Consider the following 23,313-nt stretch of genomic DNA (forward strand, 5'->3'; position numbering starts at 1 on the left):
AAATGTGATACTATAGAGCTCAACCATTAGTCTCTACAGTTGTTCAAGATCTGCAAAAATATTATTCCAAGCATTATATGTAGTGCTTCCCTTTTCACTTTCATATACACTTTTGATATGAAAGTACTGTCCAATGACCTTATCAATTTCTTGGTTGAGAAGACCTCGTTCCTTACACACATGTGCTGGTGTTGGTAATAGCACATGTTTTATTTGTTAATCTTTTAATGTAGATGACACAACTTTAAAAATTGAAGCAATTTCTTTTTTGCTCACTCTGCTCACATCAAGAGCCTCTTGAATTTTAGTGACATCAGCTCTACTTTCCGATACAAAGTCTTCAAGAACTTCACGTTTTACGTTCTTAAGCTTCTTTTCCTTGATCATGTTCTTTGCAACAATAGTGGAGACTAAACCATTCATTTAATTGACAGGAATTAAATTACGATCAACATTTTCTTTTTGAGGTCTCAAAATTTCCCTGCAACAAGTACACTTTGCAATATCACGGATTTGCTTTCAAGAAAGACACACATATACAAAATACAATGGCTAAACAAGATGTGCTCTTACCTTGCTTTTTGTACTCTGCGCTTACATCCTCCAGTGCCAGCTTTCAACTCCACAATGTTATGAATTCTCTTGCTTCATTGTCTGTCTCCAAGAACCATTCTCTTCATTCTTGCTCTTCGTAGCTCATTCTTTGTCTTTGAATGCTCTTTGATTTTCCTCTGTAGCTGCTCTTCAAGTCTGAATTTATCGACATTTCTTGTGCCTTCTCCATTCTTTCTTGGACATACAATGTCTTGTACCCACAGTTGAATGTTGAGTCGAAATGTATCCATACATTTCTGCAGTTGAATGTTGATTCAAAATGTTCCCGTCACCCACAAACCTCAATAGTGTTGTCGGATTGGAAAATGGAGGGCTCGAATTTCTCAATGGTCATTTTGGGTAAATCTGTCCATCGCACCATAAGTCGATATACTGGGATCTTGATCTTCTCATGTTTTCCTTTCGCTTAGCGTTTACAAGTGGACCCTTTCCTCTTTTCTGTAGTGGTGCATATTGTTCTTCCAAATTAATGTGCAAATGGTGTAGTCTCTTCTTTTGAGGTTCTTCTTCAACAGTATGGTTGCACACAGCCATTTCTTGAGATTTGGTTCTTCATCTCGTTTGCTTTTTATAAAACTCATTGTTAATCTTTCACGGTAACCATTCAAATATTTGAAAAAACAAATTAGTTATGGGTTTTTTATGAGAGGCCGCTGGCACGCCGTCGAAAGAGATGCGAAATCTATATGGAGAGTTTAATGTAGCGTCTTCTTAGTTATTTAAAAGGACTTTTTTATTCCTCCCTGGACTGACACACTTGTAGTCCTAAACTGACATATATCCATATTTTATTGCTTTCTTCACATTTTAGAGGAGAGATTAAAGAGAAAATAGCAAATTTCTTATAGGGCCCCAAAATGAGCTCCCTTTTTTCCTAATTCCAAAGTGCCATTAAATACGTCAAGAAAACACAAAAACTTGTAATAAAACTTTCACATGTAAGACCCACTTTTAGCGGCTCCACTGAGTTTACTTGCACCTAATCTTTTATGTCAGAGCAAGGTAGGGTATGCTCTTTGCAATGTTCATGTTCTTAGTCACATAGACCTTTATAATAGCCTTAGTTTGATCATTTGTAGTCGTCGTTACTATCTAAAATACTTCTATGAGTTATCGATATATACAATGGGCCAACAAAGCGAGTTGTGTCACGGAAAGTCCAATATATACGAGTCTCTACAATTAACATGCCCCATTATTATTAGAGGCAATTAGAACCATATAAACTATTATCCTATGGTTCCATGTGACATTTGTCACTTTATCCTCACAAATTTTCCATGTGTAAGCACTTAGAGAGGACTAAGTGTCTACCTCATGCGATACTTTTGGACACAATCAATGCCACACATAAATAGTTGTATTTGCAATGACCACCACCATTGGAATTCGTTTAGCCATTCAAAAGTTTAGTGCTGACATCATATTACACATAAAGTGCCAAAATGTTTATAGGGTAAGCTTTTAAGATATCTTAATGATATTTAGTCAAAATGAAACTTTGCATGGATGAGGATCAATGGATCTTTATGCATTGACACCCTTGGAATGGATTGCCACTCTTACCAATATGTAATTTTTTAAAGCACATTGATAGTGCATTCATCTCCGTCGAAGTTGACTCGGTAGTTGTGTTCAGTCATTTGACCTACTGACAAGAGGTTCTTGATGAGCTTCGGAACATAGAGTACATCTTTCACCAATCCTTTCGTACCAGTGAAATTGTTCATAGGGATAATGCATGTCCCTTGAACTAGATTCGGTGTATTATCTACTGTGTAGATGACATTCTTTTGACCTTCTAATGGTTTCATCTCTGTGAACCATTCCTGATGATTTATCATATGAGATGATGCATCGTTGTCAATGTACTAAGGATCTTGATCTACTTGGTCGACTTGATAGCTGAAATCCTCTTTTGAATTGCAATCAGTGTGTATATACACTGTATCAGTATTCTGCGTTTCCTCGTTTGCAAGAAACATATTCCCATGTTCATTTGCATAATGACTGTGACTAGAATGTCCACCACGATGATTCCCTCTTCTGCAAAAATTCCCTCGATTACTGCTAGATTGATTGCGTTGGTCGTACTACTTCTTGCAGCAATCTCTTTCATAGTGTCCAAACTTATGACAGTAGTTGCACTGGAGATTCTGATTTTGACTTCGATGCTGATTTTGTTGATGATGATGACCACTTCGCTGCTGCTGGAATGATCTACCTCTCTTCCTCTGCCTATGCTTCTATCTAAAGCTGTGAATGCTTGATCATTAGAATGACCTTTGCGTGCATGAATGGCTTGTGTCCTGAGTTCTTCACCAAGTAAAACTAACTGCAGTTCTTCCAGTGTTGAAATTTGCCATTGGATGGCAATACTTTGGATTAGATTCTCATATCCCTCTCCTAGTCCATTTAGGATGACTTGAACCATTTCTGCGGGATTCATCTCTCCTACTGCTGCAAGTTGATTGTTGTAGTCTTTGATCTTGAGTACGTAAGCATGGCCGATTTAACTGCTACATCTTTGATCCTGAGTACGTAAGCATGACCGGTTTCACTGCTATTACAGAAACTCTAGTTGATTTGGTTTCTCAGTGTGAGAATCCTGGAAGTGTTCTTGGACTCGTAGAGGGATGCGAACATATCCCATGCTTCTTTCGATGTCTTGACGGTGTTGAGCTATCCTAGCATGACATCTTGCACTTTCTGTTTGATCAGATGGTATGCATACTTATCTTTCTTATCCCATTCTGCCTGTGCGCGGGCAATGGCAAGATTTGCTACAGGACCGAAAACTATTAGTGTAGCTATAGATCCCGCTATTGGTGCTGTGACAACAGGTGGAGTAGAGCTATTGCTGGCTGGATCATCCAATTGTCTAGGTGTAGATCCATTGACATACTCCCATTTGTCCTGAAGTACAAGAATGGTCTTCATTCGGTATTTCCATGTGCCGTAATTGGAGTTGTCTAGCTTAGCAGATGCTTCCAGATTGAGATTGATGGACGTAGACATGGTGCAAGAAATGTACTCAAAGTGTCATGAAAATCACTATCTAAATCAACTGCAAAACACTGTGGCAAGTGAAATCTGAACTGTCGGTGAAGATAGAACTGCAATATATAATCCGATTTGAATTACAAGGCTTGTGGCAAATGATGCCGGGAATAGCCAAAGGCTTTACAAGGCTGGAATAAAGTGCACAATGCCGTGAAATAGCCAAATAGGCTTTACAATGATGGCATGTGTGTGAAATCAAATCATGTGCTATCTGCCCACTGATCAATCAAACAATGCCTCTAAACACTTTGAAGTCTGCTCACTTAACTGATGAACGCTAGGTTTTAGGTAATGTGATGATGTGAAACCGTATGTGAGCGTAGGGACTGACTCCGGGAATTTTGGGCATGGCATAGATTGGCAACTTGGAGAAATTCAAATCGTCTCCTCTCTGGCAATCTAGTCTACTCTGATCTAGATCTATACCAACCGTCGATCGATGAAAGAACAATAAATAATTTCTTTTCTTTGGTTCTTTTTGTGTGCTGGGTCAGATGCGTCGATGTAGAGGCTGATGTGCATGTAGGAAGTGGATTTGTCGGCAAGGCTCAAAAGTGAGTGATAGTTGCACCTAAATGTGTGGGTGATGTGACGAGCACGTAGAACACAAAAAATCGAGCGTTTTTTCTTTTTGGAGCACCCTCAAATTCTTCTTGGATCAAGAGATACGACTTGATCTAGGTGGAGGGGCAAAAGGAGTGCAAATGTGCTCAATGATGATGTGTCCGCCGTCAGGGGGTCACCTGCAGTGATTGTGCCTGTGAAGAGGTGTGCCAATGGAGTACTGTGTGATGATGTGGCAATCGGGTGCACATGCAGTGACTGTGTGTTCCTTGCAAGGGGTAACGATGCCTGATAGGGGACTACCATGTGGCAATGCTGAGGTGGCAAATGACTGGCACTTTGACTTTGACTAGATGACCTAGCAGTTGACTAGTCAAAGCTGACCTGTCACTGAGCTGGATGACATGGCTGATGTGGCAGGGTGACATGGATCTGACAGCTGGCAGATAAGTTGATATCAGCAATGATGACGTGGGAGCTGTGTGACCACTAATGGCGCAGCACGGGGTGTAGTTTAATGTACCCAGGATTAGGTAACCCTAGGTGACGTGGTAGATAAGGTTGCCACATGGCAACCTTCTAACCACCAGTGTGGGCTAACATGGTAGATAATGCTGCCACGTGTCTTTTACAAACTGTGCCGCGTGTTGTAGTGGATAAGCCTCATAGATGACAGAATCTTTGCTGATGCTGATGCTGATGGAATCTTTAAACGATTTTGTCACTTCGTTCGATTTCTGTCAGTCATTGTAGGAGCCCTTTTTCTCGGCTGTGGTTTGCTAGGACTGGAGTTGCATAGTTGAGGTTGTGTCCTTGCTTTCTCGTTCGTGGAGCACTAGAGTTGAAGTCTGTGGCACTGGAGTTGAGATGCTCGTGGAAGGTTGGCTATGGCATATTGGAGCTTGGCAGTCGGGTCATTCCTTGAGTCGTGTCTGATGCTGTGGCTCCTTTCCTTCCAAATTATGATTCAAGCTCAAGCTCTCCTACACACTCAAGCTCTCTTGCACCTTCTCACTCCTCTCAATCTCTTAATTTACTCAAGCTCTCCCTTACCCTCTCCTGCACCCTTTGCATCCTCTCGAGCTCTCAATTTTCTCGAGCCCTCCCTTACCCTCTCCATCATCTTAAGGTCTCTCTTGCCCCCTACATCCTCTCAAGCTCTCCTTTTCTCTCTCCATTCTTTTGATTGCTCCCATACTGCCCTTCTACTAGCATGTTTTCTACCTCAAGGTAAGCTCTCCCTACAATCCAAATATTTTGAGGCCTCCCTTAAATTGTTTTCTTGATTCTCCTCTCTTTTTTTGCATTCATGGAAGAAAAAACGTGGTTCATAATAGGTAGATGATGTTGCATTTGAAGGAAATAATGTACCTCTTGTTTGTTCTTTGTTTAGCTACGTCTAGGTGCTCTTTGCTTTCTCCTTCCCTTGCTTTTTGTGTGGCTCTCTATCTTGGAGAGTGGGCGTCTAGCCTTCAACATCGACTTAATGGTAAACCTACCATTCTCTAACCATACCACTATTCACAAAATAAGTTTTACACAACAAATACAAATGTGTTTTACATGCCCTTGCTTTCTCCTTCCCTTGCTTTTTGTGTGGCTCTCTATCTTGGAGAGTGGGCGTCTAGCCTTCAACATCGACTTAATGGTAAACCTACCATTCTCTAACCATACCACTATTCACAAAAAAAGTTTTACACAACAAATACAAATGTGTTTTACATGCCAAATCCACATGAGTTAAGAAATTAAAAAATTCCCTCGAAATTTTGACTTTAAATTGCAACAAATTCCACAAAATGAAAAAGGTTAGGCTAGATTTTGTGGCAAGTAGAGTCCACCCCACTCCTCCCTTTGTAATGTACCCTTTGAATCTGACATTACGTCCCTAAACTAGGCCGAGGTATGATTTGAGGTTCAAACCATCATCTTTTTCACATGCCCACTCACTTTCCATCCAAGTTTGAACTTACTAGTACAAAATTGCAAATATTTGAATAACGATTCAAATTCCTTAAGGTCCTTATTTGAAAAATATATACTTTTTTAGTTCCTCCAAAACTTACAATTCATGAAACTTTCTAATTTTCTTTTTCTCAAATTTAACAATTCACCTCATATTTTTTGGGGTCTTTGTTGGGCACAATTACTGTGGCCTAGGATGATAAGCAACGAAAATCGTTTCGAGGAACCGAACGCAGGCAGCCAAGTTAGGGGCTGGTGCAGTGGACGATGGTCGAGTGGTGGACATTTAGGCACCCAATTGTTCAAACAGGCCTCCAGTGATTGGTATTCACGCCAAAGTCCAAACTTGCACCCTACATGTAAACAAGGAAGGTGATCTCGACCATGTGGTTGCGCACACCGAGGCAGCATGGCTTATTAGGTGGGCATTCTCAAAATCCCTTACGGGACGATCACGCATGTCCTCGAATTCGATGAACTGCGAATGGATACCATGCTCATGGGATCAAGGTGGATTTTGGGGGGAGATGAAAATTCATTGGCTGTGAAGAGGAGCATTTAAGCTCTTACTTGAGGTGTCATTGGCTTGAGTCCATGTAAGTGAGGTTTGGTTGGGTGCAACCCATTTAAGATCTCCACGATCGTCGCCGTCCATCACATGTTCTATTCTTTTTTTTGGGTTGAAAGTGCCAATAGCGCCCGCATACGGGGTGACCAAGATAAAATCCTGAGCTGCACGGGGACCAAGATAGAATCGTGAGCTGGAACTCAGGACCGACACATACACCCCCACACATTTTCACCTTCTTTTGTGTGACTGAAGCGTTCTCGACCAAATTGCATTTTATGGCCTTGCGCCCGCACTCTTTATTCTTGGCGGCCATCAGGAGCTTCGGCTCCATGGCGGAGAATCTTTACTGCATTTCTCTACCGGGTTCACTCTCTCAACTGGAACATCGAATCTGCTTGCATGATTACTGAAGGGTACATCACCCTATGATTGGCTGTTAAAAGCCTTTTGATGTCCAACAGGTGAATCGTTCAGCAAAGTACACTCATCGGAGATGTTATTGTCAGATATGGAGAAGGTAACCTGAGAACTTGCCGCATCAAGGTTGAGTGAGTCTCTGAGCTCCGTAAATAATGGTATTTTTAGCAGTGCATCTATTTGACGTGTTCGATTTATGTGCAGGAACCGGGAGGATTTACCAATTCAAAAACTAAGAGCATCACGGACATCCTGTGCTTGGAAAATTTCTCAAACGTAGAGCGAAATATAGTTCAAATAGTCGAAAGAAGGGCAGAGTCTCTTGGTGGAACCACTTATGAAGACGAGCGTACGAAATTCAAAAGTTACTGATTTTTTAAGATTGAAGGTGTCAAAATGTTTCCTTTCACACACGGTCGTTTATGTGTAACCATTCATGGTTCCAACAAAATTACATATTATCGCTTTCAAAATTGCAGACTTGAAAGGGCAAATCAGTTGCAGATTTCTGTCGAGCAACAGGGCGGTGGCAGAGAGTACACGTCCGATAGTAGTACAGTTCTTAACCAGAGAGTATCAAACAAGGTAGGCAACGAGGGAGTTAGGAAACTTAGTAGAGAGGGGCAACTGAAAGAGGCACTTCACGTTTTGGATCTTATGGATCAACAAGGCTTTGAGGCCCATTCTGAAACCTATTTGAATTTACTTCAAGTGTGCACAAGTAGAAAAGCTCTGTCAGAAGGTAAAGCGGTGCACGCTCACATTGAGAAAAGTGGCTTCAAATCAAGCATTCTTTTAGGCAATGTTCTTGTTCACATGTATAGCAAGTGTGGAAGTCTTACAGATGCATACAAATTGTTCCATAAAATGCCTGAACGAGATTTATACACGTGGACTACCATGATTACTGGCTGCGTATATCATGGGCATGATGAGGCGGCCCTCACACTTTTTTGGCTAATGGAGCAGGAAGGGTTGAAGCCTGATGCAGTGACTATCTCCAGCGTCCTGAAGGCTTGCACGAATTTGCGAGCTCTAGACCAGGGACAGAAGCTTCATAGCCATGTTATTAACAGGGGATTTGGCTCTGATATGTTTGTGGGCAGCACTTTAATCGACATGTATGCCAAGTGTGGGAAGATGGAGCAGGCTAGACAAGTGTTTGACAAAATGCTTAAGCCAAATGTGGTCTCGTGGAGTGCAATGATTGCAGGTTATGCTCAGCAAGAACATGTTGAAGAGGCTTTGAAACTCTTTGGACAAATGGTACGAGCATGTGTCAAGCCTAATGAGGTCACCTTCGTCAGTATTCTCAAGGTTTGTGCCTGTCTAGGGACCCTCGATCAGGGCAAACATGTTCATTTTGATGTCATTAGAAGTGGCATCAACTCAAATGTTTTACTGGAGAGCACCCTTGTTGACATGTATTCTAAGGGTGGAAGTTTAGAGGATGCATGCCAAGTCTTTGACAAAGTGCTTGTTCGAACTTCAGCTTTGTGGAATGTAATGATCGGTGCGTATGCTCAACATGGGTTTGCTGAGGAGGCTTTTGAGCTGTTTCAGCAGATGCTGCGCGAAGGCATCAAGGTGGACCACATCACATTTATTTCCATTCTCTCCATCTGCAGCCGAGCTGGCTTACTTAATGTAGGCTATGAGTACTTCAATTCTATGCATCGAGACCATGGCATCTCACAAACTGAAGGGCATTATGCATGCATGGTGGACCTTCTTAGCCGTGCCGGACACCTAGAGGGAACCATTTATCTCATTAAAAACATGCCATGCCAACCTATTACTTCTATGTGGATGACAGTGCTTAGTGCTTGTAGGATGTGTAATGATCTGCAGTTAGCAGAGCAAGTTGCAGATCGTGTTCTTGAGTTAGAACCGCATAATGCATCAGCTCTTGTGCTGCTTTCGAACACTTACGTAGAGGCCGGCAGGTGAACGTGCATGCAGATATGGAAAATATGCATAAGGAGCACTCACTGTTACACTGTGGGAAGCATTGCTTTCAATTTTCTCAGCAGACACCTGTGCGTGCTCCTCGTTGATTTTACACGGCTGCCAGGTATGAAAGGCAAAAGATTGGTGGGCATGCCACTGCTTGGCCCTGTGGCCTTTGTGGTGTTGCATTACTGAAGCAGCGATCACTAACTTGGCAAATATACTGTTAACTTCTTTACAAATGGCTTGGTGGACAATCTCACCTTCGTTGCGATGTATGTCCATGAAACTTTGACTCATTCAAAGCTAAGCACATGAAGATATCCTATGGGTATTTGCATAATGCATGTTGTGACATTGGACTGTTAGTGAAATGTCAATTGGATAGTACTCTTCAATTGCATTAGGTTTTCGACACTTGATGAGAGAACCACACATATAGCATTTTAGAGTGTTTGTACAGGAGGATCCAAGAAATAATGTACTCTTCGCATGGAGGAGGCTGGATGATCCTTTATACTTGTATAGTGATGGTGTTTTTTGAAGCATTCTTGTTGTAAGGGATTAGACACTACCTTGAGAACACACCCTCACAGGTAAGAGCTTCCCTATCCTTAAATAAAAGTAGGAAAATTTGATGGCAATTTCCTTACACGGCAAACTAAGGTCAAATTTACCTTCATTTTATTTCTCCCGAAAGAGCCCTCATCCCCACACCCTTCTTTGACCTTTTTTCTAAGATCCTAGTCCCTCAAGATGACTCTGACCTCTACGCGAAAGAGACACGTGACATAGAAAATGAGGAGAGGTAGGCAATGGAAGCATTGTAATTACTTCGAAGTAGTCCCAACGAGCTCTCATTCAGCATAGGTCTTCTAAAAACATATGCAATTCAAAAATGGATACGTGGACACCGCTCCACTCATTATTAATGGAGAGGGATACTTGTTCCCCCATGACATAGAGATTGTTTTTGGTTTGAGGGAGGAGGTACTGGGTGTTTTATGCAGTTCGATGTTGACACTAGTGGTCAAAGATTCAAGCTTAAAGGATTGCAAGAGTAGGATACATAATGATTTATTGTTATAACACTAGCAATTTTGTAGGATACAGACCCTTCCACCTACAACTTGTTGCCGCATGTGTCACATAGTGAACAAGCTTCAACCTCTCACACAAATGAGGATGTAATTGAGAGGACAATCTACATTAGAGAAGAATAGGACACTGATGTGGCAACTACACATCCCTTCTTTAAAATTTTAATTTATGTTTTGACAAGTGGCATTGCAATTTAATGTTCAGTATTATAGGAGGCCCTTGAGATTGATGAATGATCCTCTTAAAGGGGCCACATTGCTAGGTCCGTTGGTTGGGATCACTCTTGGCACACTACATCAGTTGTATACTCATAGGGGTGTTCTACAAAAAGTTTTCACCACACAGGACAAGTGCTGAAGTCTAAGGCTCTATCAGTAGGTGATTGGGCATTCCAACTTTGTTGACAAAGTGATTTTCATCCACCCCTTGGCTTGCCCTCAATGTGTTTTCCTCTAACATACTTGGAATGGCACTCACAAAAACTGCCATGTCCTTTGTTGCCAAAGAAGCCCTACTGCTACTCCTAGCAAATTTAGATCTAGGAGCCAAAAACCCCTATTCTAGATATAAAAGAGCTAGAAAGAAGAGAAATAGTCTTGTAATGAGTTTTACTATAATTAATACATGAATCCCCTTTCGATTATTCTCGTGTCATTACTAAATGCAAAGTTTCAATGATTATTTTTCATTGATTTATGGTTCGTTAGTGAAAATCTAATCTTTCTATTGGGTAAATGACCTTCTAATGCAGCTTTCTACCTATTTTCAATGATCCGTTGTGACTTTTAATGTTTCTAGTTAATTATATGCTTCTATAGGACCCAATGCAATTCTCAATCAGATTTCACTACATCATTGATTTCTAGAAAATCTAGAAGGAATATCACTTTAGTGTAGAAGGAAAAGTTGATAGGGGTGAGATTTTATGCACACTGATTGGGTTTCCCCCATCGTAATTGTGCCTAAACATAACAAGAAGCTACAGATATGTGTGAACTTAAAGAATGTGAATGTTATCACAATCAATGATCACCATCAATAATCACTATTAGAAAAGGTGGAAGGATCAGAAATATACAGCTTCTTAGAAGGATTAAGTGGCTACAAGCAAGTGCAAATCAATCCTAAAGATCAATCTAAAATGGCATTTGCAACAGAGTGGGGAATCTTTGCCTACATAGTCATGCCGTTTAGATTATGCAATGCCCCTGCCAAATTCCAGAGTCATGTTTACTGCCTTCAAGTCTTTGCTCAATAACTCTATATAGGTCTTCTTGGATGACTTGTGCATCCATTCCAACAAGCAAGACCACCTATAGTGCCTTGAAGCAGTTCTCATCAAATGTATGGAGTATGGCATCTCCCTAAATCCAACAAAATGCCAGTTCATAGTCACCCATGGAGTTGTTTTGGGACACAACATGGAATTGCAACCGACATGGACAAAATTAAAATCATAAGGGAATTACCACACTCGCATAATTCAAAAGGAGTGCAGGTCTTTATGGGACATGCCGACTACTATAGAGGATTCATCTTGCGGTATGCCATGATAGCCCCCTGGGGCGCCAACTCCCTTTAGTAAGAAAACCTATCAAAATCTTGAGTATGAGATGAATTTAACAATATGCCATTAGTAAAAATCATCCAAATTAACATGGTTGTGTTCTACACTAAAAGAGCTTTAAATATGTCTTTACACCTTGAAATTTTGGTAACACATGAAAAAGTTACATTAATTTGAAAGGAGATGGGTTTTCATATTTTAGTGTATTTTTTGTTTTACCCCCCTCATCTAAAAGACCCCCCCCCCCTTGGGCCTCACATATTATGAAAAATATATACAAATTTTAAAATCTTGCATATTTTTCAAGGTATATACCTTATATTTTGTGGGAGGGGGGACATGAACTCTTCATTATTTTCCCAAGAATATTTGAAAAATTTAAGGAAATCCATGCATATTATTTATAGACCTTGTCCCCCCATACCCTGGATTTTGGACGAGGGTAGTAACATATTACATATTGAGTTGGTGCCCCAGGGATAGCCCGCCTTCTATACAAGTTGGTGGTGGAATTCTTTTGGACGGAGGAGTGTGACCAAGCCTTTGAGCTTCTAAAATGGCGCCTTATCAAAGCACCAATCCTCATAGCTCTCAATTGGAAAATTGATTTTCATGTCCACACTGATGGCTCTAAGTATGCAACTAGGAGCGTACTTTGCCAACCTGGGGATCACAAGAAGGATTGCCCATTTTACTTTGCCGGTTGCCAACTCAATGATGTGGAAATCAACTACACAACCACTGAAAGATAAGCACTACAATGGTTTATAGTGTCAAGAAATTTCAACTCTATTTATTGGCGAATGATTTTGTATTCTACATCGACCATCAAGCATTGCTTTATCTTGTGAATCATCCGTGTACAACATGAAGAATAAATAGATGGCTTCTCTTGCTTCAAGAATTCAATTTCAAAATAGTGGTCCGCAAAGGTACTCAACACTACATTGCCGATCGCTTATCTTGTGTGTCAGATCTAGAGAAGAACCCACTAGAGTCGAAGATGACTTGCCTGATGCCACATTGTCCAAATCGTGGTTGTTCTAGAATGGTCTATAGACATCATTGAATATTTAATAATGGAAAAACCCCCACAAGAGTTACGACCAGTGGAAGCCCGCAAACTCATAATCAAAGATGCACCATATCAACCCATAGCGGGTCAATAGGTACAGATCTAATCCTGCGTAGATGCGTAATGCCACATGAAATCCTACTAGTCATCTGTGAAGCGAATGAAGGCATTGTTGGAAGACACTTTGTTGGAAAAGCCACAGCTCGAAAAGTTCTTTTAGCTGACTATTGTTAGCCTACAATATGGAATGATGCATATGAGTTCGTAAAAAAATGTGATGTATGCCAATGAACTGCCAAACCCCCAACACAAAGACTTCAATCCCCTAACTACATTAGATGGGGTCCATGTGTGGCCTGATGGCTGAGCGGAGTTGGCACACTGCCAACTAGGCTACATGCAAGTGCGGGAAGGCATCCCATGACTGACCGCATTGAGGGTAGACGGAGCATTTCTCAGGGCAGCCCACTCTCGGGTTGTGGGGCTCGTTTGGAGCCCCAGTTGATCCTGGATGGCTGTGGGCCGAACGGTGACCATAGGTCAGTTGCTCTATTTTGCGCACCAGTTCTATCGTGTGGTCAGTGGCCTATTTCGGGACCGATCCCCAGTCGGCCGTTTTGGGCAGACTGGGTCGGTCACCCAATTGGGTCTAACCGACTACTATATAAGAGCAAGCCCGTGAAGCCCATTTCATCAGTGGCTACAATAACCCTTTTTCCTTAGCATCCAACCTCCGTCCTCTACTGTTTCCAGCACGCCATCGAAGCTTCTCTCACAGGAGCGCATGGCTGGGAGGCAGCGCCATCTATTGTATCAGTTTTACAGTAATCAAATTTTTTATTCTCCATACTATCTGCTTTTCTCTCTTGCATACGAGATCTTGTTATCTGTTGAGCACAGACGTTGTATTGTTTTCTTACATGGTATCAGAGCTTGGGCTCTAGCAAGAAGGTTTGGTAGTGTGTTTTTGTTTGCGAGCAGATTGTGAGAGATGGCCCAGCCCGCAAGATTGTGAATCCCACTGTTCAGCAAAAACGGAAAGTTGGACGGCACTAACTATCCACTCTGGAAGTTCAAGATGAAGACCACCATCCTAAGCGCATGAGTTTTGGGATACTGCTACTGGGGTGGACGTGAAGCCGGTTGCGAGACCGGATCCAGCCAATGTAGGACAACAGATAGTACCAATTGCGGATGAGATTCTCGCGTGGACAAGAAGAAATGCAGATGCGCTGTGTTCTATTGTCTGTAGTGTAAGTGACTCTGTCATGGCGTTAATTCAACATGTCACCACAGCGGAGGAGGCATCGACGGTCTTGAAAAATCAGTACGAGACCACGAATCAGATGCAGATTCAGAATTTGGAGACTCAACTCACGAATGAGAAACTGTGAGTTTGAACCGGCAGAGAAGTTCATCACCAGGGTAAAGAATCTGCGTCATCAGCAGATGACTGCGATTGGCATCACCATCACCAGCGAAAAATCTAGCACGAAGGTGCATACGGATTCTCCCACCAAAGTACAACGGTCTTGTTACGGCGCTGAATACGCAGAATAGAAATCTGCCCCTCAACTTTGAGGATTTTAGTGCGATGCTTCTGGAGGAGGAGATGCGTCAAAAGACGAGGACTGGAGAAGATTCGGCTTTCTATGCTGGATCAAAGAAAGGTAAGGGTAAGGAATCTGGTAACCCATCTTCTTCTGATGATAAGAAGAGAAAGAAGAAGATCAAGTGCTTCTATTGCAACAAGGCAGGGCACAAGCAGAATGAGTGCCAAAAGAAGATTGCAGATGAGAAGAACGGAGTAAAGAAAGAGTCCAGCAATAGCGCGCAGGCAGTACCAGTAGAGCTATTCGTAGCAATTGAGGAGATTTGCACGGAGGTAGTTCATGTACCTGCGGAAGAACCATGGATTATTGACAGTGGTGCATCGCGCCACATGCCCAGTCGGAAGGATTGGTATACCTCTCTACATCTGGTAGGGAATGACATCCTGGTAGCAGTCGGCAATGATGCAAAATGTCCAACAAAAGGAAAATGTATGATTGCTCTCAAGTCAGATGGAGTTGTAAAATAGTTGTTCGATGTTCTTCATGTTCACATCAAGTGAATTCGAAAGTTACTGCAAAAGTCACGAGATCAAGAGGCAAAAACCCCCGCCACATACACCACAGCAAAATGGAGTAGCAAAGCACAAGATGCGCATCATCTGCGAAATGGGTAGGAGTATGATGAAAGGGAAAGATTTGCCAAAGACTTTCTGGGCTGAAGCATGTAACACGGCAGTTTACATTCTGAATCGTAGCTACACGAAGGCTGTGAATGGGATGACTCCATTGCAGGCCTTTTCTGGTAAGAAACCTTCAGCTGCACATTTCAGAGTTTTTGGATGTGACTGTTTTGTGCATGTCCCTGATGCTAACAGGACCAAATGGGAACCGAAGAGCTGGAAATGTATTTTCTTGGGCTACAGTGAAGAGGCAAAGGGTTACCGTCTCTATAACCCTGTTACCAAGAAGGTAATAGTAAGTCGCGATGTGGTCTTCTCAGAACAGCCGCATCAATTGGAGGAGGATGCTTCCTTCCCAGACAACCAAGACCAGGATATCCATCTAGTACAACCACCAACAGCAGACCGAACTCCCTTAACAGTGCTTGGGAGGATTCAATATAAAGAAGAGGAAGAAGAGCTTGCGGAACCACAACGGCAACGGCCATTCTCGAAGTGGGTAAAGCAGCCTTTGGATGGCAGAGAACCTCCAGCCATTGAGGAGGAACCATCCAAACACCACCAGTCCAAGAGATTAGAGGAGCAAAGAAGGGTGCAGGAACACTTGGTCAACTACGCTTTGATGACAGAGGTGATCCGTGATGAAGAACCCAAGTGTCTTGAAGAGGCACAGGGTGATGATAGGTGGATGGAGGCTATGCAGTCGGAGTATGGCTCTATAATGAAGAACAACACTTGGGACCTTGTGGATCGACCACCAAAACCCAAGGTAATCGGCACTAAGTGGGTGTACAAGACCAAGTACAAGTTTGACGGCACGTTGGATAAGTACAAGGCTCAGCTCATTGCAAAGGTACATGGTTTTGATTATCAGGATACTTTTGCTCCCACAGCTCGACTAACCACAATTCGCAGTGTTTTGGCTTTAGCAGCCCAAGGAAGTTGGCCCGTGTTTCAGATGGATGTAAAATCCGCCTTTCTGAATGGAAATCTCAAGGAGGAGGTATATGTGGAACAACCACCAGGTTTTGTGATCCCTAGTTCAGAAGGTAAAGTCTATAAACTGAAGAAGGCACTTTACGGGCTGAAACAGGCCCCATGAGCATGGTACCAGTGAATTAATACATACTTTCTGCAAAACGGGTTTAGGAGGAGCCCATCTGATACAAATTTGTATATCTTCAGAGAAGGAGGTAGGTGTATGATCGTGGTCCTTTATGTGGATGACCTTGTCATAATAGGGAACCATGAAGAGAAGATCTCGCAGACAAAGAAGTTGCTAGGAAGAGAGTTTGAAATGACAGACCTCGGACTGATGCATTTCTATTTGGGGATTGAAGTTTGGCAAGAGCCAAAACAGATCTTCATCTCACAGTTGAAGTATGCTGGAGAGATACTGAAGGCATTTGGCATGGCTGAGTGCAAGACAGTTGGCACCCCTATGGAGGTTGACGTGAAGCTCTCAAATGAGGATTCATCACCACTGGTGGACGAAGCGAAGTACATAAGGCTTGTGGGCAGCTTGATTTACTTGTGCAACATGTAGCCGGACATCAATTTTGCGACTGGTGTACTAAGCAGGTTTTCCAATAAGCCCCGGGAGAACCATTGGAGGGCAGGGATGCAGGTGCTGAAATACATCAAAGGCACACTTGATTATGGCATCACCTATACCAAGGGCAACATCTTGATCGGATTCTGTGACTCGGATTGGGCAGGAGACGTGGACAGCAGGAGATCAGTGACAGGTTACTATTTCACTCGGATCTGGAGCTGTCATGGGTCAGCAAGAAGCAACCTACAGTTGCTCTTTCTTCTACCGAGGCTGAGTACAAATCAACATGCTTTGCTTCTTGTGAGGCAGTGTGGTTGAGGAGGATTTTAGGGGACATGGGTGCAGTGCAGAACAAGCCTACCCAGTTATCATGTGACAATCAGAGTTGCATGGTGATTGCAAAGAACCTTGTGTTCCATGCTCACACAAAACACATTGAGATTCAATATCACTTTGTATGCGAGATCATCATGGATGGAGAGATTGACTTGGTGTACTGTCCGACTACAGAGAATGGTGCGGACATCTTCACGAAGGCTCTTGGAAGAGACTTGTTGGAGAGGCATCTTCATCGACTTGGCATTGGGCCGAAAAAGTAAGTTCACTTGTGGGTGGACATTGAGGGGGGGTGTTAGATATCAATGCTCCACTCTCGTGTAACTACACAGGAACCAACTAACTCTACTTGTAAGCCCCCCATATGAGGAGAAGGCATTTGTGTAGCTCGGTTATCCGGTAGGTCCTGGTTTGGACACCAGATGGGGGCCATGTGTGGCCTGATGGCTGGACGGAGTTGGCACACTGCCAACTAGGCTACATGCAAGTGTGGGAAGGCATCCCATGACTGACCACACTGAGGGTAGATGGAGCATTTCTCAGGGCAGCCCACTCTCGGGTTGTGGGGCCCGTTTGGAGCCCCAGATGATCTCGGATGGCTGTGGGCTGAATGGCAACCGTAGGTTTGTTGCTCTATTTTGCGCACCGATTCTATCGTGTGGTCGGTGGCCTACCGACCCCCAGTCGGCCATTTTGGGTGGACTGGGTCGGTCACCCAATCGGGTCTAACCGACTATGACTGGTGGCTATATAAGAGCAAGCCCGTGAAGCCCATTTCATCACTGGCTACAGCAACCCTGATTCCTTAGCATCCAGCCTCCGTCCTCTACTGTTTCCAGCATGCCATAGAAGCTTCTCTCACAGGAGCGCATGGCTGGGAGGCAGCGCCATCTATTGTATCAGTTTTATAGTAATCAAATTTTTTATTCTCCATACTATCTGCTTTTCTCTCTTGCATACGAGATCCTGTATCTGTTGAGCACAGACGTTGTATTGTTTTCTTACAAGAAGACGCAACTCTCCCAGACAAAAAGGCGCACTATCTCAGCAATGCTCTGTGGTGAACTTACTTGGGTATTCATGCTTTAGTTTTGCACAGAAAGCCCTCTCAAACTCTTCTTGAGTTGTGTGAATTATCCCCTCCAAGTTGAGCTAGTCTACTGTAATGCATTTTTTATAGTTTTGGACATTTGATGCTAGAGTAAATGCTAGAGTGATGCTTGAGGATTGAAGTAATGCCAAAGTACAGAGCCAAAGTACAGACTAGAGAATGTTTTTCCAGTTTCAAATTCAGTTGGGACTGATCTCTTGTCAAAATGCCAAGCTCTGAAGGTTCTTCTAATGCTAATCATTTGAAGAAGACTACAAGAAGGACAAAATTCAAAGTGAAGAAGACCCCAGCCAAGAAACTTTGGGAGAAGCCAACAGGGTATGAATATGCTAAACAATTAGGATTCTCTGAATTTATCTCTAGCAATCTACATTTGTATGGTGAGAGAGATTTCTTTATTCCACAAAATTAGTCATTTTGTAAGAGAGTAGACCCTGCCTGACAAAGGTAAGACCCTCTTATGGCTACTTATAAAATTGACAAGTTCAAATAGCCAAGGATTCCATACTTGGCAGATGAAGATAAAGTTTATGCTTATGAAGTAAAATCTATGGGACTTAGTCAAGGAAGGAACTCAAATCTCTCGGGAAGGTGAATCAACTACAACAAAAGGTAAAGGAAAAGGCACTGACTCTACTTCTACACCTGTAGATGCAAAGAGAATTGAGAAAGCCTATGCCATCATTGCATTAGGTTTGGGTGATGACTATGTACACCACATTTCAGATTTGGAATCCCCTTTTGAAGCATGGCACAAGTTAGACATATTGTTTGGTGCTAGCTCTCATACTTCCAAATTAAATCTGAAAATTAAGTTCTTTGATGGAGGGAGATAATGTTGCTGCCCATGTCAACACTATGAGAAGTATTATGACACAACTAGCTTCAATTAATTCCCCTGTCACTGAGGATGATGCTATGGCAGTGCTTTTAAAGAGCATGCCTCAGGATTTTGACTATGTGGTTACTACTTTGAAGAATCTTCCTCAACCCTCATTAGAAGGCATCATTAGTGCCTTACAAGAAGAGAAAAGAAAGAAAACTTCAAGAATGGGAAAAATGCATATAGAGGCACTTGTAGTGAGGTTTTCAAAGAGCAAGTACAAGGCTTGTAAACATTGTGGGAAAAACAATCACCTTGAGAAGGATTGTTATAAAATCAACCCTTGCTCATATTGTGGAAAGAATAATCACTTTGAAAAGTTTTGCAATGAGAAGAAGAGGACTATGTCAAATCTGGTTGAAGAGAGAACTCCATCAGCAAAAGAAGCATCCAACTTTGTAGTAGAAGACAAGGACTTTGCCTTTTGAGCAACTTGTCTTTGAATTTTTGTTTATCATCACTTGGTCAAATTTTGAGGTTCTCTACCTAGAGTAGTACTCCAAAAAGAATGTCATATGTTTTGTCTTTTGTAAATCACCTCTGGTTACCATATGATGTAGGCCATGTGATATGTGTTTGGTCTATCCCAGTTTTGTAAACCCTGACCCTTGGGCACCTTTGCAAGCATGAGATCCTAGACATAGATTTATCCTTGACCACCATGAGATGGCATGAGAAACTATGAGACTAGATGTATCCTTGGCATTGCAAGAGGCAAACCCTTGAGGGGGGGTATGTTGGGATAACTATGGTCAAGGGCTTGCTCTATGGTGTATGTGTGCATCTAGGGGAGTCACATGTGTGTGTGTGTGTGTTGTAGAGGCACATCTAGTGCTATGATGTGTCTAGTGTGTGACCTAAGTGATGATGTAAGCTAAAGGCCCCCACATGGGAGGTTCCTTTGATTTAGGCCACAGTCCCACTGATGTAGGGGCTGATTGCCACTAATATAGGGGAGGTGCCTACACCATCCTCTCTTTCTATAAAATGGAGGACATTCCTTCATTCTAAAACATGGATTTTGCCTCACTTGTGCTCTCACTCTTTGTGCCATGATGCATCTCTTCTATCCCACACTCCTCTACATGGGCTACCTATTGAGTTTTATAAGTCCTTCTAGGAACTAGCTGGCCCTTATCTTTTACTGCTATGGAAAGAAAGTTTGGTGAAAGGTGCTTTCCCCCTACATATAAATGGGGGCATTATTAAATGGATCCCAAAAGAAGGCCCCAACAATGAACTTAAGAATGGGAGACCTTTAACAATGCTAAACTGCAGTTACAAGATTTTTGCAAAAGCTCTTGCTCTTAGGGTACAAGTCAAGATGAAAGAGTGGATTCTCTCTAAGCAAAAGGGGCTCATTAAAGGACATCACCTTCTTGAAGCCATTATTAACATCTGGGAAGGGTGTGAGTATGCTAAAGAAACTAGACAGGATATATGCTTCCTTAAAGTGGACTTTAACAAGGCTTATGATAGATTGGAATGGGATTTCATAATCCAATCTTTACAAGACATGGGTCTGGGTCCTTCCTTTATGTCAAATGTCCTGAGCCAAGGTTAATGTTAATGGGAGTGGTCCCTTTTTTTTGAAAAGATCAATTAGACAAGGGTGCCCCTTGGCTCCTCTTTTGTTTGCTATAGCAGCAGATGCCCTTGGTTGGATCCTTAGAAGCCAAATCCAAGAGGGAGGTCTCCAAGGTATTGAACTTATGAATGATAAACAACTGGTTTGTCAACAATTTGCAGATGACACCCCTAGAAATATTGATCAAGATGTCAATTGTGTGATGGATTGCCTTCATGTTTTCTATAAATCTTCAAGATCTTCAATCAACTATTCTAAAATAGGGTATGATACTCTCAGTGGCAAGGAACAAGGGATTCTTCAACAGTAGTTCGGATGTCTCAAAATACAAAAGGGCACATTCTTTAGACTTTTGGGCATTCCAATGGGTTTTGATGCCACAATGAAGCAAAGGTGGGATTGGGTTTTGGATAGATTTCATAAAAAGCTGGAAAAGTGGTTAAGCTTCCAAGCAAACCTGGTTGGAAGGAGATTGGTTCTTAACCATTGTCTTTACCCCATAGTTATTTTTAATCTTTCTTGCTGGTCTCCTTCCCAAATAGGTTGTGATAGATTTATCAAATTGTGTAGATCAATTCTGTGGGGAGGAAACAACAAGATTTCTAAAGTAAGGTGGCCTCCTTACTACATGTATCAAGCCCAAGGAAGAAGGGGGGCTAGGTGTAATAGATATTTCAGCTGTTGCCAAAAAAGTATCCTACTACTTGGATTGTCAAAGCTCTATTACATCCAAATGATGACTAGGCTCAGCTTAATGAGAAATATGAGACACATCAGACCCTGTAGGGCTCCCAAATGGAGAAATTATCTTATTACTTCAACTATTTTCAACCCTGAACCTTGCAAGACCAAGGGAAGCCCTCTATGGAAGTCCATTTGGGGTGCCTTTGAAGATATAAAAGCCTTTATACAATTCTTTGGTAAAGGGGCCTTCATGGCCATTGACTCAGTTTGGGTGTCAACAATATTCAGAAGCTTGACATTGATAGATGATTAGTTTACTGTGGCAATTGTTCTTTTTAAGAAGGGGATTCAATCTTGGGGGCAGTTGTGGAACAAAGAACTCTTCACATGGAAGACATGGCAGGAAATCAGAAGAGAAATTTCCCTCACCAATCAAAATCAGGGACTGGTCATGGGGAGGTTGGACTTATGGAAGGGAGAAATTAGTTGGAAAGGAGGCTCTGTCTAGTGCTTGCATAAGGAATTCAATTGGGTAGGATGCTCCTCCTTACTTCCAATACCAACTCCTACTGTTGTTGATATGGATGATGTCTTTAGAACCCTCAATGTCAGATGGAATTTGAAAGATGATAGAGCTATGTGGTATGCTAGGTTCCACAAAATATGGGTTAAAAGTGTTCCTGAGAAAATGTCATGTCTTACTTGGCTTATTCTTCATAAAGCAATTTGGACTAATGCTAGAGGACTCAAAATAGGAAAGGGAGATGGCAAGTGTCTAAGATGTCTGGACTCTATGGAGGATTTTTTTCACTTATTTGTTGCTTGCCCTCATGCCAGAAAATTTATTCAGATTGAGTGTGGAGAACCTGTGAATTGGAAAGCTATTCTACTAGGTGATGCATGTGAAGTAAGGCATGATCCTTGTTTCCGAATAAGAGCTCATGCTCTTTGGTTCATTTGGATCTCTAGAAATAATTTTCAGTTTAATCTTAAAGACTTTTGTATTGATGCTCTGTTTGCTTCATGGTGGGATAGGAGAAAAGACATCTTGACTTCTTCATTAGTGCCTACAATCTTGAACACTCAAGATTGAATGCAAATATATCAAGACATAAATGCCACTGCTTTATCTCTGATGAACATGCCAAGCTGCCTAACTTCATGTAGAGGAGAACTACCACAACTGGTCCTTGAACTTAGACTCCCTCTTTTGCTCTTGGCCCTTCCACTCAACCTTCTAATGGCCTCCTCATTCAAGTTCCCTCTGATTTGGCTTGCCCCTTAGCCCAGGTTCCTTCTACTACTGTTGGTCCCTCTACATAGAGCCCCTTTTTTGCCCCATCCACCCAGTTCCCCTTTGCTGCTGTTGGCCCCTCTCTACATCCTCATTTGGTTGGCCTCTTCACTCAGTCTCCCTCTGTTGATGTGGACCCCTCAGCTCAGTTACCTCCTTCTACTCTTGTTCCTGCACTCAGGCTTCCTATGCTAGATTCTCCACTCAGTTACCTTCTGTTGTTTCTATCCCTTCCTACCAGACTCAGAGACTTGCTATGGTGTTACCTACTCAGGGTGTTGTTGCTACTCTTGTTGGACACCTTTCTAATGTTACTACTACTGCTCTTGCTGATTCAGTACACACCATTGACTCTCAAGAGGAATCCTCTAGCTTCTCCTTCCATATCTAAGAAGCTCCTCTCAATATCTTTTGAGGAAACTATTATTTTTGTCTTTTGCCACTCATGTAGTAAGAGAGGAAGTGCATATGTGAACAACATTCCTATTTTGGATGATCTTTGAAGATGTACAATACAGTTTTAAACTAATATAATCACTCTTTTTCTCCCCCCCCCCAAAAAAAAGGTGGCCTTGGGGGAGAGGAAGAGCCTATAGGGGATAGACATGCAGTAGAAACAAGTAGTGAATTAGAGAAGGGGGAAGGGAGAGGTTGGTGGGTAGTGGAGGAAGAGTAGGGCACATGGATTTAGCTACTTGATAGTCCTATAGGGAAGGCTTTTGAAGTGGTGGAAAAAAGTTA

At 42.3% G+C, this 23,313-nt stretch overlaps 1 protein-coding gene across 1 annotated transcript; it reads left to right on the forward strand.

Moving 5' to 3' along the window:
• The first annotated feature begins 6,872 nt into the window (after positions 1-6,872).
• LOC147889080 (uncharacterized) lies at positions 6,873-9,781 on the forward strand. Its single transcript, XM_087392121.1, has 4 exons — positions 6,873-7,141; positions 7,240-7,295; positions 7,400-7,583; positions 7,675-9,781. The coding sequence occupies exons 1-3, from the start codon at positions 7,054-7,056 to the stop codon at positions 7,565-7,567; spliced, it is 312 nt and encodes a 103-aa protein (XP_087248247.1). The 5' UTR covers positions 6,873-7,053; the 3' UTR covers positions 7,568-7,583; positions 7,675-9,781.
• The last annotated feature ends 13,532 nt before the right edge of the window (positions 9,782-23,313 follow it).

This window comes from Dipteris shenzhenensis, chromosome 21 (genome assembly GCF_047967505.1).
Source record: "Dipteris shenzhenensis isolate YYH24624 ecotype China chromosome 21, Dip_SZ_1.0, whole genome shotgun sequence".
NCBI lineage: Eukaryota > Viridiplantae > Streptophyta > Polypodiopsida > Gleicheniales > Dipteridaceae > Dipteris > Dipteris shenzhenensis.

What these genes read in the sequence shown, in the direction of transcription:
- LOC147889080 (XM_087392121.1), top strand. Translation starts at nt 7,054, where the DNA reads ATGGCCTTGCGCCCGCACTCTTTATTCTTGGCGGCCATCAGGAGCTTC. An exon ending in TTACTGCATTTCTCTACCGG is followed by an intron (nt 7,142 to 7,239) that starts GTTCACTCTCTC and finishes GATGTCCAACAG; the next exon opens with GTGAATCGTTCAGCAAAGTA. An exon ending in TATTGTCAGATATGGAGAAG is followed by an intron (nt 7,296 to 7,399) that starts GTAACCTGAGAA and finishes ATTTATGTGCAG; the next exon opens with GAACCGGGAGGATTTACCAA.